The sequence below is a fragment of the Cyanistes caeruleus genome, chromosome 3, assembly GCF_971803275.1.
Source record: "Cyanistes caeruleus chromosome 3, bCyaCae1.hap1.1, whole genome shotgun sequence".
Classification (NCBI taxonomy): Eukaryota; Metazoa; Chordata; class Aves; order Passeriformes; family Paridae; genus Cyanistes; species Cyanistes caeruleus.
This window is the reverse complement of record NC_141703.1, coordinates 105,609,347-105,626,373: the sequence shown is the minus strand read 5'-3', so window position 1 is coordinate 105,626,373 and position 17,027 is coordinate 105,609,347. Positions and strand designations below refer to the sequence as shown.

Here is a 17,027-nt window from a genome sequence, read left to right as displayed (position 1 = left end):
TTTTTTGGGTTTTTTTTTTTTTGTTTTTGTTTTGGTCACCATACTTTATTAGTCAAATGAAGTATGAGATGGAGTATTACTTAGTTTGTAAATATTGCTCTTTTGTTGGGGAGGAAAAGGGAAACACAGAAGTACTTTTTATGTATTTAAAGGAATGAAAATAATAGAATTGGTGGATATTTAAAATGATTTAAAATCTATCACAACTTTTAACAAAATTGGCCAAAAGGCAGGGCAGTGGACCACTAAGGTTGTATTTAGATTGTTTGATGGGAGGAGGGTTTTGTTTGCTGTTGGAAACTTGCTCATTAGCTGAGGCCTAGATGGTTTTCAAAGAAAAGTGATGATCATTTCTTGTGTTTATTTCACATTCTTTTTCCACCATTTTTGCAGCACATGCTTGTATTCAAAGAAAGAATCGAGTAATCTTCATGCTGAAAGAGTGGAGCTTGTTGGGATATCTTCTGTTAAATAATTGTGCCATACTTTGGCTCACCAGCCTGCCTTTAAGAAGCAGATTTGAAAAATACTGTGTTTTGTGTGGGATAGTGCAAGAGTTAATGGGAAGCAAGTCTGAATGATGCCTTTTTATAAGAATTAAAATGGATTAAAATGGCCTTGGTCTGATGTAGAAATTTGCAGCACAAGCATCATCATTTCCGTCTTCCTCTGTTCCCTGGGTGACTGTGGCTGTACAATCTTGGTTGATTAGGGGTGCCAGATATATTCTGGTGCACTGCTTTGAACTGATCTAGCATGAAGTGTCTGGACCTGTAATCAAAATTTGCAGGAAATTTTCAGATTTCCAGATCTTAAATGATACCACCTGTTAAGGCACGATATCCACAATGCCTGATGGTAATCAGTGTGCTCCTTACAAATTCATTCTTTTTAAGTATTGACTAGAACTTTCTGGTTGGTTTATTTTCTCTTGCATTTAACATATCCCTTTCAAATCAGTTATTTAAACCTAAAATGCAACAGTAGTCTTTCTGAATTACCTACAATTTATATAGGCAAAAAAAAATCCTACCTATCTTTCTCCCGTTTCACCCTGTAGTGTCTTAGTGTCTCCCTACTCTTTTTCATAGCAGGCAACAAAGAACTTAAGAAAAAAGCACTGGGTGCTGCATTTTCCAAAGCACTATGTTGCTGCTTATCATCTGCTTATCATCATCATTTGGTGCATCTCTGATTATCAATAAAAATTTATGTTGCTTATCGATAAAAATTTATCCTCAAATGCTTGCCAGTTCCCTTCTTCCCTGAGAAAGAGTCTCTGGGGAAAGTAAAACTCTTTAGAGGATTGAAGAGTACACACTATGAAGTAGCTGTGTGAGCAGCTGACTTTTAAGTGGAGCTACAAAAGTTGCTTTTGAACCTGAATAGTTCAGCACATCCACACAGGAAGATCACGGAGTTGTGCTGCGATGATGGTTACAATCATCCTTCATTTGATTTCAGAAAATACTAGGTAAAAAGCTAGAAAACCTTAACCAAGACCAGGCAGAAATGGGGAGGAAAGTGTTATATCTATGAATATTATTTTTAAAAAGGCAAAAAAAAAAAATGTCCTCTTTATATATCTTTTTTCATTCTGGCTGCATATATGTAGAAAGAGGTGAAATTTCACCATTTGATGAAAATAGCATTTGCTGTAGTCGACTACAAAGTATACTTCTAATATAACTTAAAAAGAAAATGTTTTCTCAATTTACAGTGATCCTTGACTATGAAGAACAGCAAAGAAAAAGTTAGTGTTTTTTTCAGTAAGGGATGAAATTTTTAGATTTATAACTTCATGCAAGATTGCCAGGGCCTGAGGCAAACAAAACAGAGCATGTATCCACTTTACAGCTGCAAAAATAATTACGATGGCTATCTGTGGAGTAATCTCTAATGGATTACATTTTGTTGGCCTTTCATTATGTGATGTTAGAGCCAAAATAATTCATAGTAAATGGGGAAAAAAATACTTGTTTTGAAGTATCTGTGGCCTGGACCTTTGATGTCCTCCTAGGCATTCTATTAAGAACTGGTTAATTTGTGAAAGGTCTTGCTTTGCAGGCAAGGTACTATGCTTGTCAAGCTATTATAAGACTAAGGAGTGTAGAAATTAAAGAAGTAATTTGGTTTTATTATGTAAGTACTGGACTTCTTTGTTGCTTCTTTGGTGCTAAAGCCATCTGAGGTGCTATCTGATAGTCCTTTCTCTTAGATTTATGAGGTCTTTCAGACTTGAAAAGCACTTATGCTTTATTAAGATCACTTGATTTAAATTTTTTTAAAACTTCAGGCTGCTTTTTTTATATGTCTCTTAAATTTATCCAAGTGATACAATCTTCAGCAGTAATAAGAGGCTTCTTACTCATGGTCAAAATACCTCTTTTTTGTGTTGCAATAGAACTGTGGCATAGCAAATAAACTCTCCTGCACTTTCATGTGCTGTTGGCACTGGGAACTGGATCTGTGGGAGGGAGGGGTTAGTAACTTAGGGCAACTTCTCTGTCTTCTTCTTTAATGTTCTTTAACTTGAAGAAGTGGAGGGTGGGAAAAAAAGTAATAATATGATCAGTGGCTCCAAGCCAGATTAAGTCTCTTAAAGTATTAAAGAGAAAAAAAAAAAATTCTTCAGTAGAAGCAGTGTCCAGCTGTCCATTTGCACTACGTGATTTATAGTGATCCATGTGTCTGGGTGGCTTGAGGGTTTCTTGGGAACACAAGAAATTGTCTTTGGCTGTTAACACCAAGTTCAGTATAAGCAGAACAAGGATATGTAACGTTTTCAGTGTGTGTGAGTAGTGTTGTAATACTTCCAAAACCAAAAATTAATTTGAAGTGCAATTTTGGTGCATCAGTATAAAAGTTAATATAGTAAGGAAGATGTAAGAGAATATGGGTTGAACTTAATAAAGTTTTGTTGAAAGCAGAAGTGAATTTAAAGGATTGGTCTTTTGACTTAACTTTCTGAATAACTAAAAATGACATCATTCCCCTTTTTAAAAACAGGATGTTATAGCTGAAAATATTTTCAAATTTTCCCAAATTCATGTAAGGAAAATATCCATGAGTCTTATCTTTTAGGGAGAGAAATTCTTTGATCTTAGCTGAAGCATGCTTTCTCAGGCTTTTGTACACTAAGAAATAGGTATTTGTTTTATTTGTTGTGTTGGTCTTTGGGTTGTTTTTGTTAACAAACTCTGTAGACTAGATCTGTTGAAGATACCTAATGTGTCCAAGAGAACATGGTCATTCAAAAGCATCTCACTGTAGCCCTGATGACCTCCAGGGGCTTCTTCCAATCTAAATTACTCAATACTATCTTCTTTAAGTCCTATAATTCTGTTCTAATAGTTTGTATTGTTAATGTGATAGAGACATTTTAGCCTTGACTGTACTCTTTCAGAACATCAATATGTCCTGTTTCCAGGGCATCCAGAAATTTCAGTAATTGAACTGAAATATTAGCGATGTGATTCCTTCAGTGTGGAAGGGGATTAGTAAATTCAGATGTTTGGTGAGATCTGTACTATATTTAAGTCAATTTTTGACACACAGATATTCTTTGTTATTTCTGGAATTTATGTCCTTTATCTAGAATAGTTGTAAAATATTCTTTATTTATTGTTTTTGATTCCTGCCACATTTCTGAATCAATGTGGAACTTTCCCAGTTGTTTATTATATTATAATAAAAGCAAGTGTGAGGAAGGTGCATATCCCTCTGTCCCAAAGCAGGTGACCCATTTGCCCTCAGACCATTTTAGAAAGTCTCACCAGTATGAAAGACCTTAGAGTGAAGGATGGCTTGGTGGTAGCACTGTGCCTGCCAATCTGTAAGAGCCACATTCCTTAACAACTGACAATAAATCTCACCTCCCCTCGAAGCAGCATTAACAGCCAAACTTCTGTTCAGTAGTGAATGTCCATGTATCTGGGGTACATGGCTTGGAGGATATACATATTTTTTGCTGCAATTTCTTGGCATTATTTACTGTTGACACAAGATTGTTGCAGGTAACAAGAGTGACATACAGCTCTGTGAAAATCCTGAGACTCCTTTGGTCATACTGTGCTTTTCCATTACCCTGTCCTTTGTTCAGTGTGGATGGAGAAGGAACACTGGAAAAGATGTTTGCTATCATTCGAGTTATTTATTTTTAGATTAAACCTAATGCCACTTACTTGGCAAGGCTTAGGAACGCCATTATTCTGTTAAACCATGTCCCTGTCTAGTGGTCTGTTGAGCACAGGATGATGTCTGTCCTTTCCCAGAAAGAAAAATAATCTCAGAGCTATTGATAAAATCCATAGTGGATGACTGGCGGAAACTAGAGTTGGCCAAATGATGAGAAAGAACAAATTCTAGTAAAAAGCAACAATAAAAATGTTTCTCTGTGTGCAGAGGTGGTAAAATTGACTTCTAAATAAAGGATGTAGTCCAGGTTTAGGCTAAATGACAGCTACCAGAGATCAGGAAAGATTTTTTAATATTATTTTCTTTAAAAAGACACAAGGCAAATTGCAAATATCTTTAGTGATGTGTAATGTCATCAAAGAACTGGGAAGTTTCTTTAGTTCATTAATTTTTGCCCTTAATTCAGGGATGGGTACAATTTGTATGGCCAGTGGCCAACCTTTAACTGTAAAACTCTGAGTTTCTGGCAGATTGACCTTGTGTCTCAGGAAAAAAAGGACAGAAAGCAACCTTTGCAGTGCTTCCCCTCAAGTCACATTCTACCTGAGCATAAGATACTGTGCCATCTTCAACTGTGAAAGGAATCATGGAATGCTTTTTGTTGGAAAGGGCTTTAGAGATCATCTCATTCCAACCCCCTGCCATGGGGAGGGACACCTTCCACTAGACCAGGTTGCTCAGAGCTCCATCCAACCTGGCCTTGAACTCTTCCAGGGGTAAGGCAGACAAGCTGCCAGTCTGTGCAGTCCATGCCAGGGCCTTGCCAGCTGCACAGTAAAGAATTTCTTCCTAATATCTAATCTAAACCTGCCCTCTTTCAGGTCAAAGCCATTACCTCTAGTTCTCTCACAACATGCTCTTGTAAAAAGTGTGACAACAGGCACCATTAAAGGCCAATACAAAACACTTTGTTGCACTGTTAGTATATTATTGAGTAATTTTTTGCTTCATTTACTTTATTCTTTCAGTTCTACGGGATGACTTCAGACAAAATCCATCAGATGTCATGGTGGCTGTGGGGGAACCTGCAGTGATGGAATGCCAGCCCCCAAGAGGTCACCCAGAGCCCACTATATCATGGAAGAAAGATGGGACCCCTCTAGATGACAAAGATGAGAGAATTACAGTAAGTATGAAAAGTTTTCCCGAACAACACAAGAATCAACTAATCCAAAACTTCTTGTCTCTTGAGCGTGTGGTCATCTCTGGCTGTGCTGTGCTTTCCAGGATGTGTCCTTCCCTTGCCTCACAGGCAAGGACTAGTTTGCATTTAGCTTGGAATGTAACCTCTCATCTCCTAGTACTTTATTGCAGGGTATGCATTTGTTTGTTAAAGAGGCCTAGGCAAAACCTGTGTTCTTCTCTTCCTCAGAAGAATTAGAAGCTTGTGGAAATGAAATTCATTATACTTATCACTGGCCTATAATTTTCCTACCTTTTTATCCACCAACAAATTTCTGCAACCTGTAATATCTGCCTTTGGTTGGAAAGAGAAAGTACAGGTAGTCTTGGTGAGATTTTTGTAATTCTGTTGAAAATAACACACACAGAAAAGTTGTGCATTGTATCAGAAAGGATAAAAAGGGTTTGGAGTTATTGACACATTTCTGTAGAGAGATAATGGCTTATCCCCCTGTCTTGAATAAATCTGTTTTTGCATTAGAGGTGTTGTACTCATTTGTATCTGTAGCTTGCTGAATACAGTGCACAGCTATTCAAGAGTATGGCTAAAGCAGCTTCTCAAATCATAAAACTATCCTTATGATATAGTAAGCTGGTAGTAAGCTAAGAGAAAGTGAGCCCAAATGTCTTACAGAAATGGCAGTGAAAAGTGGAGTTCAAAAATCATTTATTTGCTTCCAACATGATGATAGGAGAGACATCTTTCCACACGACAGAAAGTGTATCATCTGAAAGCACATACTGTCCTGTTAGTACTGGAAAGATTTCCAGTGTAAAGCAGGATTAGAGGCACATACCATTTACATGCCTCAATCACATACCAAGATCAGGGAAATGTTTAATGGAAGTATTCTTAGATCCCAGCAACCTAAGTATAAAATTACCATTTTGGTTTGAGATTGAAATTGCCTGTTATTCCATTAATTTTTTAAGAACAAGACAAAGCCCAGACATTCTGCAGTTGTGGCATATGCATACATTTAAATTGTTAAGTATCCTACCCAGCCTATACTGATTGCTGGCTATTAACTCTATTCCTCCAATCATACTTGCTAAGAACTTGCAATTTCCTTTTCAAATCTCCTTCCATCCATGACAAGTCAATTGACCTGAGATAAAGAGAAGATTCCAGTGCTACCTATGTTTTTGGGTTTTTTTTTACCCAGGAAGCGCTTTTTAAACTTGCATTTTTTATTGCTATAGTTTATTCTATCGAAGGATTTTCAGGTGTTGCCTATTAAGCATATTTCTTTTGTTACACATGAAAACTGTTCCAGCTGCCAGAACAAAGACATACCCAGAACAGGAGTAGCTATCACTGACTGGCAGTGTCACATGGAGCCATTAAAGCTTTTCTTAGGATGAAATAAAGCCCCTCAGTTTGGTTTTATTTTCTGGTGTTTGTATCAAATGCTCACCCACACAGTATTCTTTGACCATGTCATCTGGCAGAGCTGTGTGTTATCAGTGTTGCCTCCCAAAAACAAACAGATGAAAGCGAGTTTTGATGTAGGTGTAGATAGACACTTGTGTCAGGTTCCCAAATGAGGGTTTGTTTCCAGAGGTGGAAGTTAACAGAGCTGCCACAGCCCAGCTTAGCCGTGTCCCTTCATGTCATATGTGCCTGGCATTGTCCTCAGCAGCACCATTGGTATCCTGGGTGCTTCCTCACACAGGCCAGAGAGCCTGAAGCAGCACTGTAATGCAGATTTGCATCCTCTTACAGCTGTAGCAGGATATTGCCAAGTGGATAAATATGCACTCAGATGTATCTCCTTCCAGCTTTGCAGTAACCATCTGTATGATCTCACTAGTGGCTGGGAGGGGAGGGGATTGGAATGGACAACTTGTACACATGGACACATGGGGATGAAATGCTAATTGTGAAACCTGACTCAGAATAATTCCATTTCTGTTCATTTATCTCCTTAAAGCATTTCTATTTCAGTTTGGCAACAGGAATTAAAAAAACCCTAGAAGAGTACCAAAGCTGAAACAGAAGGAAAATGACGGGGTTTAAATGACAGGTTTCTTCATTTTTCTTTTAAATTAAATGTCTGTATTTAAAATGAGCACCTACCTTCATGTGGTGGCAAAATTTTGATTGATTCAGTGGCAGTAAAGTTCCATAATACAAGTAGGATTTTCCTCTTTTTGGCCATGAAATTAGTAGATCAGGAAATGTCAAATATGTCTTAATGTTCAATGCATATGCAATACCAGTGGGTATTTAATAAATGAAAAAGTTTTGGTGGCTCCACTTCTAAAGCATTTCCAGTTGTTTTCATTCTTAGAGGTTTGTTGATCTTTGACTCATTACAATTTTAAGAGTTCTGTAAGTGTCAAAGGCTGTGTGAAGCATTTCATATTAATGCTTTCCTTTCTGACAAGAGATTTAAAATAAACATTAAGATGGCACTTTATCTGAATAAGGCATGATGTTTGACATCTTCTTTTTTGATTCATATCTATACTTTCTTTAAGAAGATGGTATCTCCATGAGGCAGTCTTATTTTTAATATATGGAAGCATTTTCACTCCTCTGCAATGACAGTGTCATCTGTGAGTGAGAAAAATTGGACTTTTCAGAGTGAGTACTAATAATGCCAGAGAAACAAAGCTGGAAGCTCTGTTCCTGGCTGAGAGTTTGAAAGAAAATATGTAGATAAATAACAGATAAATAAGATCCAAGTTAAGACATGACTTCCTCAGGAATGCAATAAAAAGAAAATACTATTTTGTCCTGGTTAGAGTTAAGGAAATCAAGGTGGTTTTGTAGGTGACATAATAAAAATCAGTCTTTTCATATTTTTGGTCCATTTGTAGGGCAAATAAATGTGCTTTGAAGAGAAAAAACTGTATATGTCTTTAGGTTATAAACTAGGGAATGGAACAAATAGGAAATGCAAGTTAAGGGTGAGGGCAGAGCTATCTGTGAGAGGGTTTATAAAAGCAGACATTTCATTTGAGCATAGTTCTCCCTGTACTGCCCAGTTTTAGAGATTTGGTGTAGGCTCTTCAGTGGGTGCACCTGGTGAAGAATCATCACCAAAACATTTTTTCTCTCTATTCTTGAGTGTGTTGTCTATAAACATTGCACTGGGGCTCAAAATTATTTTCCTCATGTGTGTTCTGTACACCATGGTGTGAAAGCAAATGCTTTAGGTGACTAATCCCTCTCCAAATACTACAAATGAAGCTGGAACAGTCTTGTCTGAGAAGCAAACACCTTTAGCTGAATTTATTGAATTGGAAAACAGTTATTGTGAGGACACAGCAGAACTATTGTGATTCCATGCTCATCTAGTTAATTTTTCTCCTGGGATTGCCTGGGATTACTGTGGAGTCAGGAATCCCTCCTGTAAAATATATATATATATTTTATATATATATGTCTCAGCTCAATCCAGTTAATAGCTCTAATTTCTCACTGCAAACAGTGTAAAGCTCAAATGTATTTTTTTGGTTTCTTATACGACCCATCTAAGAGTGGCTGTGTGACACTCCTCTTGGAGCTGAGGCTTGGTGGAGAAAGAAGGTGCAAGGTGTTGTCTCTGAGAGAGAGAGAAGGGAGAGCAGCAGGGTGGGGAAGTTCCTGGTTCTGTTTCCAGCCTTTGTTGTTTACACATTTGGCACTGGTGAAGTTCATAGACCCGCCCATTGCTTGGAGCAAGGATCTGGGCTCCAGGCTTGCAGGTATCCTCCCCAGGAACAGCCCTGCTCCCAGCCCCATCAGTCTAGCCATCTTTTTTGCATGGCAGCACAGCGTCATTAGGACTTAGCCATGTGTGTCACCTTGGTGCCAAAAGCTGTGAGTTTGCATTCCCTGGGGCTGAGGAGGAAGTGCAATCAGTGTAGTTTCTGCTGACTGCTGTAATCACTGGGTTTGGTCTTTCCAAATGTATTTTGTCTGGATGCAGTTGGCAGAGTGTCAGTGGCTGCAAGTGCCATTAGCAAAGGCTTGCTCAGGCACTCACAGTAATCACAGTGAATGCTGTGAGCCTGTTAATTCAGTGTGCCTCCATTCACTTCTCACCCATCTTCCTGCTGTACCCCAGAAACATCCCACTACTTTTCACATGGTGTGTTCCCACTGCCTTCCTGACACACACCATGAAATTCTCACCTCATTCCCCAGCCATTTCCTCCCATCTCACAACATGTGCTCACATCCACATCCAGCCTGTCTGGCTCTATCACCTGATCACTGATACCTGCTAGTGTGGACATAACAATTTGGAAGCTCAGATAAGCAAACCCCTCCTGCAGCATGCTGTGAAGTCACTGCATTCTTCTCTGGGCTTTGCTGTTCCTGGAAATGGTGAGCTGTGATTTGTGATGGCTGTGGCACTGTCTCCCTGTGTCAGGTTTGCTCAGAGCCTCCCTCAAGGAGCTGTGTTTGCTGCTCTGTCTTCTTTGTGAATCCCAAATGCAACTGTCTCTCTATGAGATGCTGACATCAGTAATCTAACCAAGGTGGTGGGGCCTTTGAGCATGTCTTTAGGCAAGAACTGGCAATAATTACAAACTCTCAGGAGCGCAGAGTGTTCAAAGAGGATTCTGTGGCTTTCCTATCTAGACACGGTAACCTCTGTGTGCTTTGGATCTATCAATTCGTCTTATGTTTTAGCAGCAATGCCTGCATAATTGACTAAGCCTTAGTGAAATCAGGATGCAGTCAGAGTGCCTGTAATTATCAGTGCTTTCCCAGTGGGAGAAAGTGTACATATCTTGCATAAGCTCCAGACCAAGCTGATGTTTGAGCCAGGTTTGGAGGTCAGGATTTCACAGCTGAGTCTGTTCCTGCCCCATGACCACTAGTAGCCCCTGCTTCAGGAAGCTTCCTAATTGTTCACATCGAGTCATGGTATAGGTGGTAGAAGAAAAAAGCTATGCATACTGAACATGAAATTTTAATAGGTAAAATCTTTTACATATACATGAAAAAGGATGCTGGTACCTAAGAAAGAAATCCTTTGTAATTGAATACAAAAAGCAAAGCCTTTGCATTGAAACTTCCATGCAGCACTGTGATTGCAATTTCCCCCTCTTTCGTATTAACTCTTATCTCTCATTTATCCTGAATCATCCTCATTTGATTTTTAAAAGAAAAAGCTTGAGAAGCCATTTATCTTTCCTTGTTCAAGTTTTAAAGCTTTAAAGATCAAAGTTACAAGATGAATAATGCATACAGGTTTTCATTCCTTTTTGTGTGGCTGTCTTGTGACATCAACAGTTTTGAATGACTTACACTCTTATTTTAGATGAGCTGCAACTTAAATTTTCAATTCCCATCTCCTTTCCTGGCCCTTAAAATAGTACATCACAAATGCACAGCATTTATTGCATCTTACTCAATGCTATTTTTACATGAGTGAGTGATGAAAATGTTTTTACAAAATGTGAAAACAAAGCCTTCTGATCTTCTGTTGTGACAGGAAAACCTCCTTAACGGTGCCATCCACAGGAAGGTGTTTCATGTGCTTACCCCAATTTTTTTGTTAATGAATTGTCAGAGAGAGCGGCATTCATTCTTCTTGGTGGAGACCAGTCATAGCCTTGTGCTTTGGCAAGTTTAATACTACTTAGGTGGATCCCAACGTGACCTTGATCATAAGGAAAAAGAAATAGGGAGTGGAAGAAATTGCTATGACTGTCAGTTAAAAAGGAAAAGAGAAAGTGTTGTTAGTATTGGAGGGAACAGTGGAAAGAGCAGGAATTAATTCTCTCTATAGGAAAGGATCTTTCTTTTTAAAGTTAAATTAGAGGGAAAAATTGCAGTGGGGAGGTGAATCAAGGGAAATGAAAAGAAAAAACCTGATTGATTTTGTTGGGGTGTTTTGTGTGGAGTAACAATCTTAATCCTTTACTACTGCAATGCTCCTGACAGAAACCATACTGTTATGGTGCCACTCCAAATTAATTCAAGATGTTTATCCTTATTTCTTTCTTCTCCATTTCTCTTTGGCTTTTTTTTTTTTTTTCTGGCCTCCTCTCTTTTTCACTGATTTATTGATTGTTAATCTATTAACACCTTTGTTTCCCCATACTTTAGATACACAGCAAAAGAGTGCACACTCCTATAGAAGTGTAATTCTAATGGTAATATTGTGTCTGCTGTGGAGAGCTGCATGAGAGATCATGGCCTGGGTGCACACCACACAAAGCAGTGGGGGTGAGGGGAAGGCAGGGAGCAAGGACTTACAGTTCAGGGTTTTATTTCATTTTAATTGTTTTTCTTTTTTGGGGCAGATTAAAGGGCAAGCAGCAATTTCCTATAGGCCCCAAGAGGGTTAGAAAGAGAAGTGTATTTTTTCTTCTGATTCCCAATATGTGCTGCCTCCCAGCAATTTCCTTTCTTCCAAGTCCTTTTTCTTACTCCCTGGGAGCATTGGCTTCTCACTCTACCTCTCTTTTTACTTCATCTGATCCTTACAGTGGTGGTTTCCTCAAGGATCAAGAGTAGTTTTTTGTTAGATTTATATTTCTGCTGCTCTTAATACTGTTTCCCCAGGTGACACAGCTGGGGTTGCTGTGAGTTAACTTGGCACCCTAAGAGGGAAAAACTAAAAGTAAAAAATGGTGAAAAACAATTTTTTAACCACACAGCTGTCCCAGAGGAGAGTGATAATTCCTCTATATCCTGCTGTTTCTTCTCTTTGTTTTTTTCCAAAATGTGACACTGGTGTTCTGTATTCACAACTTACAGCTCTGTTTCAGGGTCCCTGTTGTTCCTGCTGAAATCTCTTTGCTCTCCAGATTCCACAAATTTTTCAAAATGTGTCTTCTGGATCACCTCTCCCTTCTTTTCCATGCCAAGTGCTTGTGCTGTCTCCTGCCTTATCAAGAGAACACCTTTCCCATTTTTTCCCTCAGTTCTGTCTGCATGCCTGCCTCTTCCCCTGCCGTGTCTAAACCACTCAGGTTTCCACAACTGCACAACCACTGTCTGTTAAGACAAAGGGTTCTCAGGGTATCTTCTGCTGTGTTGCTACTTCCCCTGTAATTTTTTCTTAAAAATTATCACAGAAATACCCAATCTCTTCTCAGTGGTCTGTTATCAATTTGATTATCAGTTGTCACATAGTTTTGTGTCTTGTTTGTGGGGTTTTTGGCTGAGCCCTAAAACCATTACCTTCTGCAGATGACCACGCTCACCTTGGAAAAAATCTGATGAATAGGCTGGGCTAACATGAAGTGGAGAAATATCACACCGACTTCCATTTTCCTCTTTCGATTATTCCATCCTACTTGGAGTCTGACCATCCTCACTTCATTTTTCAGACTCAGCCCTTTGAAACAAAACTTCTCATCTCTAACACATCCGCAGTCAGTTTCCAGCCCTGACCACAGCTGCCAAGAGCTGGAATTCTACACGTTGGTGTGGATTGGGAATCCTAACCTATTACAGGATTCTCCCCCCACAGCATGAATTTCAGGTTTGCCATTTGAAGGAGCGTGGCTGTGCAGACACAGCCAGGCAGCTGTGAGCTCTGGGCTGGCTGTGGGTCGCCCAGCAGCCATCTGGCAGCGGTTAATGTGGCGCCGAGCCCGGGCTAACGAGCCCTGCTGCGAGACAGGCTCGAGCGCGCCGGCACCGCACGGGGCTAACGCGGCCACACAGCTCCCGTGGCACTGCGGGCACAAGGAGCTTGACGTCTCCATCCATGTGCCAAACCAAGGCAGACTCCCTGAAAATGCCCATGTGGATGTTCTCTTCTTCTCTGCAGCTCTTGCAGAACAACAGAATCATTAGATTGGAAGAGACCTTCAAGATCATTGAGTCCAACCCATGCCCTAACACCTCAACTAGACCATGGCACTGAGTGCCACATCCAGTCTTTCTTTCTAAACACATCCAGGGATGGTGACTCCACCACCTCCCCAGGCAGACCATTCCAGTACTTTATCACCCTTTCTGTAAAAAAATGTTTTCTAATATCCAACCTATATTTGGTGCAGCTTAAGGCTGTGTCCTCTTGTTCTGTCAGTTGCTGTCTGAAGAAAGAGACCAACCCCCACCTGCCCACAGCCACCTTTCTGGAAGTTGTAGAGAGTGATAAGATCATCCCTGAGTCTCCTTTTCTCCAGGCTAAACAACCCCAGCTCCCTCAGCTGTTCCTCACAGGGCTTGTGTTCCAAGCCCCTCACCAGCTTTGTTGCCCTCCTTTGGACGTGTCAGCTGTCCCAAATCCTTCTTTAAGGTGCTTTCTCCATTTTCTGTGAGAAAATGGTGAAGGAAAAGCCCACCAGTCTCAAGTGTTTGGGTCATGTCCAATGCTCAACATTATAATTGTTGTAATTTAAATGGCTCTGCATCTTCTGTGCTGGATAGGGTAAACCATGCATAGGTTGACGTGTTGATGAGATAGGTCTTTCCAAATGACCTCTCTGAAGGGTAATGTTGGTCTCTGGAATTAGAGGAAAGAGAAGGAGCTCCATGTTGCAGGGCAAAATGTGGCCCAGTGTCAAACACCTGTGGGCTGAGGAGAACACCAGGGTCTGCAGGTTTGTGCTGGTTATCACAACAACTAGATTTTGCATTTAGGAGCAAACAGACCTCCTGTGTTCCCAAGGCATGCCTGGTAGTAGTGTCATCCACTGTGTGAGGTTATCAGATTTATAGACACTAACCAAAAGTACTGGCATTAAAACTCATAATAATTCAGTGTTAGATTAAAAGGCTCCCCATGGTCATTCATCTGCTGGCATTTTAAACCAAGTTATTGCTGATCATGTTTCACCCTAGAGTTGTAAGAGTTCCTTCTGGTTTTTTCTCACAACTTTCAAAAATGCTCTTTTGCATCAGTGATGTCCTTTGCTCCAGCTATTTTTGTCTTCTCACCACTTAAAAAGTTCAGCATTAGACATGCATAACTATGGTTTCTCAGTATTGTTTCACCCAGCAGTAGTGAAAAGTACTTTTTAATGTGAAATAAGGGTGGATTTTTCTACGGTCAGCTTTATTTTAGACTAATTTCTCCTTTCCATTGTGAAAGTGAAGCAAAGAAGAATGGGGCTCTTTTGCAGATACTCTGTGGACTTAGAGGAATTTGGAAACTTCTCATTGAGTCAAAATTCTCTACGGATCTCTTTTGTCCCTAGTCGTGAACTGATGACCTAGATAGTAAAAGAAAATCAATGCCTGCAGCAAATAGAGTATGTGTTAGATATCTGGGTTTTGGGACGTTTACAGGCCTAGATATTAGACTGTCAGGATTTTCTTGTTAAAATGGCTTATTGAGAGTTTTGAACCTCTGGGACCATGTGAAATTATAGAAATGGTGTCTGGGAAGCTTCTCCCTAAAAAATAATAAAAAGCCAGGTGGTTATTATCTCTGACTAGGGTACTTGAGCTATCCAGGGTGTGTAGGACTTTATGATTTGGATGGTTAGGAGCAAAGGTGATTTATTATGCTGAGAAAGCAAAATCTTTGTTTTGTTTGGCTGACAGTCTCATTGTTGGGGGTTTTTTGGATGAATAAGAAAGATGAAAAAAGGATGTGGGAGGAAAATTATTTCTTCATTCATTTTATTCTACTAATGAAAAAGAAACATTTTTGTTTGGTTAGTTTTTCTAAGCAGTCAGGAAAGGAGCCTTTGCTTATATTACAGACAATAAAGATGAAGACTGGGCTTAGAAAGCTAATTCTTCCCTTCCCCTCCCTTCATCAGCTGCAGGGAAATCTTACATGTAGAGTGTGGCCATCCTCGTCTAAGTTAAAAATTTGTTTCTGGAAACGCTGTTTTCCCTGGCCCCTTAGTGACTGCTGTGCCTCCCCTCACTCCTCCTCAGGAGCAAAAACAATGAGTGGCAAAGTAATATTGAAAAAAATTAGGTTTTTATGGGTCTGCCACACTGAAGGTTAGGATTCTCAGTGGGAAGTGGGCAACCTGTGTACAGGCAGAAAATGTTTGGAGTAGATTCCATTGGACATGGGACTTAGGATCCCTACAGATGAAATGTGTAAAACAGCACTACAAATTTTCTGTCTTCCAAGGTTCTGTCATGCAGCCTCCTGGACCTATCAGCCTTTATTTTTACTGTATTTAGGTTTATTTTACTCTCTTGTACAGAGATAGTTTCATTTGTAAAGCATGAAAAACCTTTTAATAAACAGATATCCCACAGAAATCAATGTATTGTCTGTACAGTGAAGTGAAGGAACCCAGCTCCTCACTGTGTTTGCTCTTTTCCAAACACTGAAGCCCTCTCCATTTTGGGGGATGGGAGAGAGAAGAAAAAAAAAAAAAAGGTACATTTTTGTTCTTGAAAGTCTCTAGTAGACCTTATAAATGTGATTGTACTTGGCATTTTTGATATTCCTACTTGCTTGCACACCACAGCAGCCACATGTTGTCACTTAAAATCTAAATATCGGATAACGGCTAACTGAGACTTTATTGTGTATCATGCTTATTTTAGGAATTACTTTTGTAAAGTAAAAATGACACTAACTCTAAAAGCATGTTTAATAAAACCTCAACAATCTGTGTGCTGAGTTTGCACATATTATGTTCTCATAATCAAAAGAAAAATGTAGAATAAAAATAGTAGAGAAGAACAGTGCCCGTTTTTTGAGCCTTGAGCAGCTGTAAGCGATTAGAGCTTCTTGTTTGGTTTGCTTTGATTTTTTGGTCTACTTTTTGAAAGTTCTGTCAACTTCACTTTTGCTTATTTCACTTTATTTGGATAGTTTTGCCTTACTGAGTTTCCTGTGATGCTTCTGGTTATATGAAAAGTCTAGTTCAAATCACAGCACTTCAAAAATAATAATTTTTCAGTTCTTGGGTTTCCTCAACCCAACAGAGTACTTCTCTCTCTCCAGGTAATAATATACTCACAATTACTTACTGCCAAGTTCAGATATTCACCACGTGCAGTAGTGTGGGATTCACACACACATTGCAGGGTGTTATTCCAGACTCTTGTGTAATATTATGCAGGGCCAAGTCTCCCTGCTTGAGGTTGTCCTTCTTAAAAAGGAAAAGGAAAAAAAAAAAACCCAAAAAACTGTTTTCTTTCTTTAGCTAGCTGTAGGATAATTCATGCTAATACTCATGCTGCACTGAGCAATTAATTGATTTTTTTTTTCCTTCTGAAAAATCATTAGCAAGAATCTATTTGGCACACGGTCACATGAAGATTGTTCCTTTGTTTAACACGGAAGTGTGGGTGGTTAGTTATACTTGGATCTATTTATACTCATCTTGTTTTTAATAACTCAGCAGCTTTGCTTTTGCCTCTGTCTGCTGCTGTTGTCAGTTGTCTACCTGCCTCTTCTTGGCCTCCTGGTTCTGGCTGCACAGGGGAGAATAAATTACACAGAGAGAAGAGGGGCAAAAATGAGTAAGTTTGAGAACCCCACAAATGAACACCGCCTATTTGGCAGGGAAAATCATGCTGTTAAAAAAAGTAAAGCATGAGAAAGTGAAAAGCTTTCCTGATGTATATCTCAAAATATTTCTACTGTCTCATGGAATGTACTGGATTTTGAAGCTAGCCATAGAGATGTCAATGCTTAAGTAATTTGCTCTCCTCACAAAATCCAGAATTTGGTTCCTTGAGCAAAAGGATGATGAATCAAGGTCTCTTAACTGTAAGTTTGTGGGGGGTTTGCATCATTGTTTTCCAAAGTGTCTATGCC

At 39.4% G+C, this 17,027-nt stretch overlaps 1 protein-coding gene across 14 annotated transcripts in view; it reads left to right on the top strand.

Moving 5' to 3' along the window:
• The window catches only part of ROBO1 (roundabout guidance receptor 1), a 686,064-nt gene that overhangs the window by 570,590 nt on the left and 98,447 nt on the right, over positions 1-17,027 (top strand). For all 14 annotated transcript variants that reach the window (XM_086883538.1, XM_086883540.1, XM_086883541.1 and 11 more), the window contains one exon: positions 5,166-5,323. In XM_086883538.1, coding sequence (XP_086739664.1) covers positions 5,166-5,323 — 158 coding nt within the window. The remainder of the gene's footprint in view (positions 1-5,165; positions 5,324-17,027) is intronic.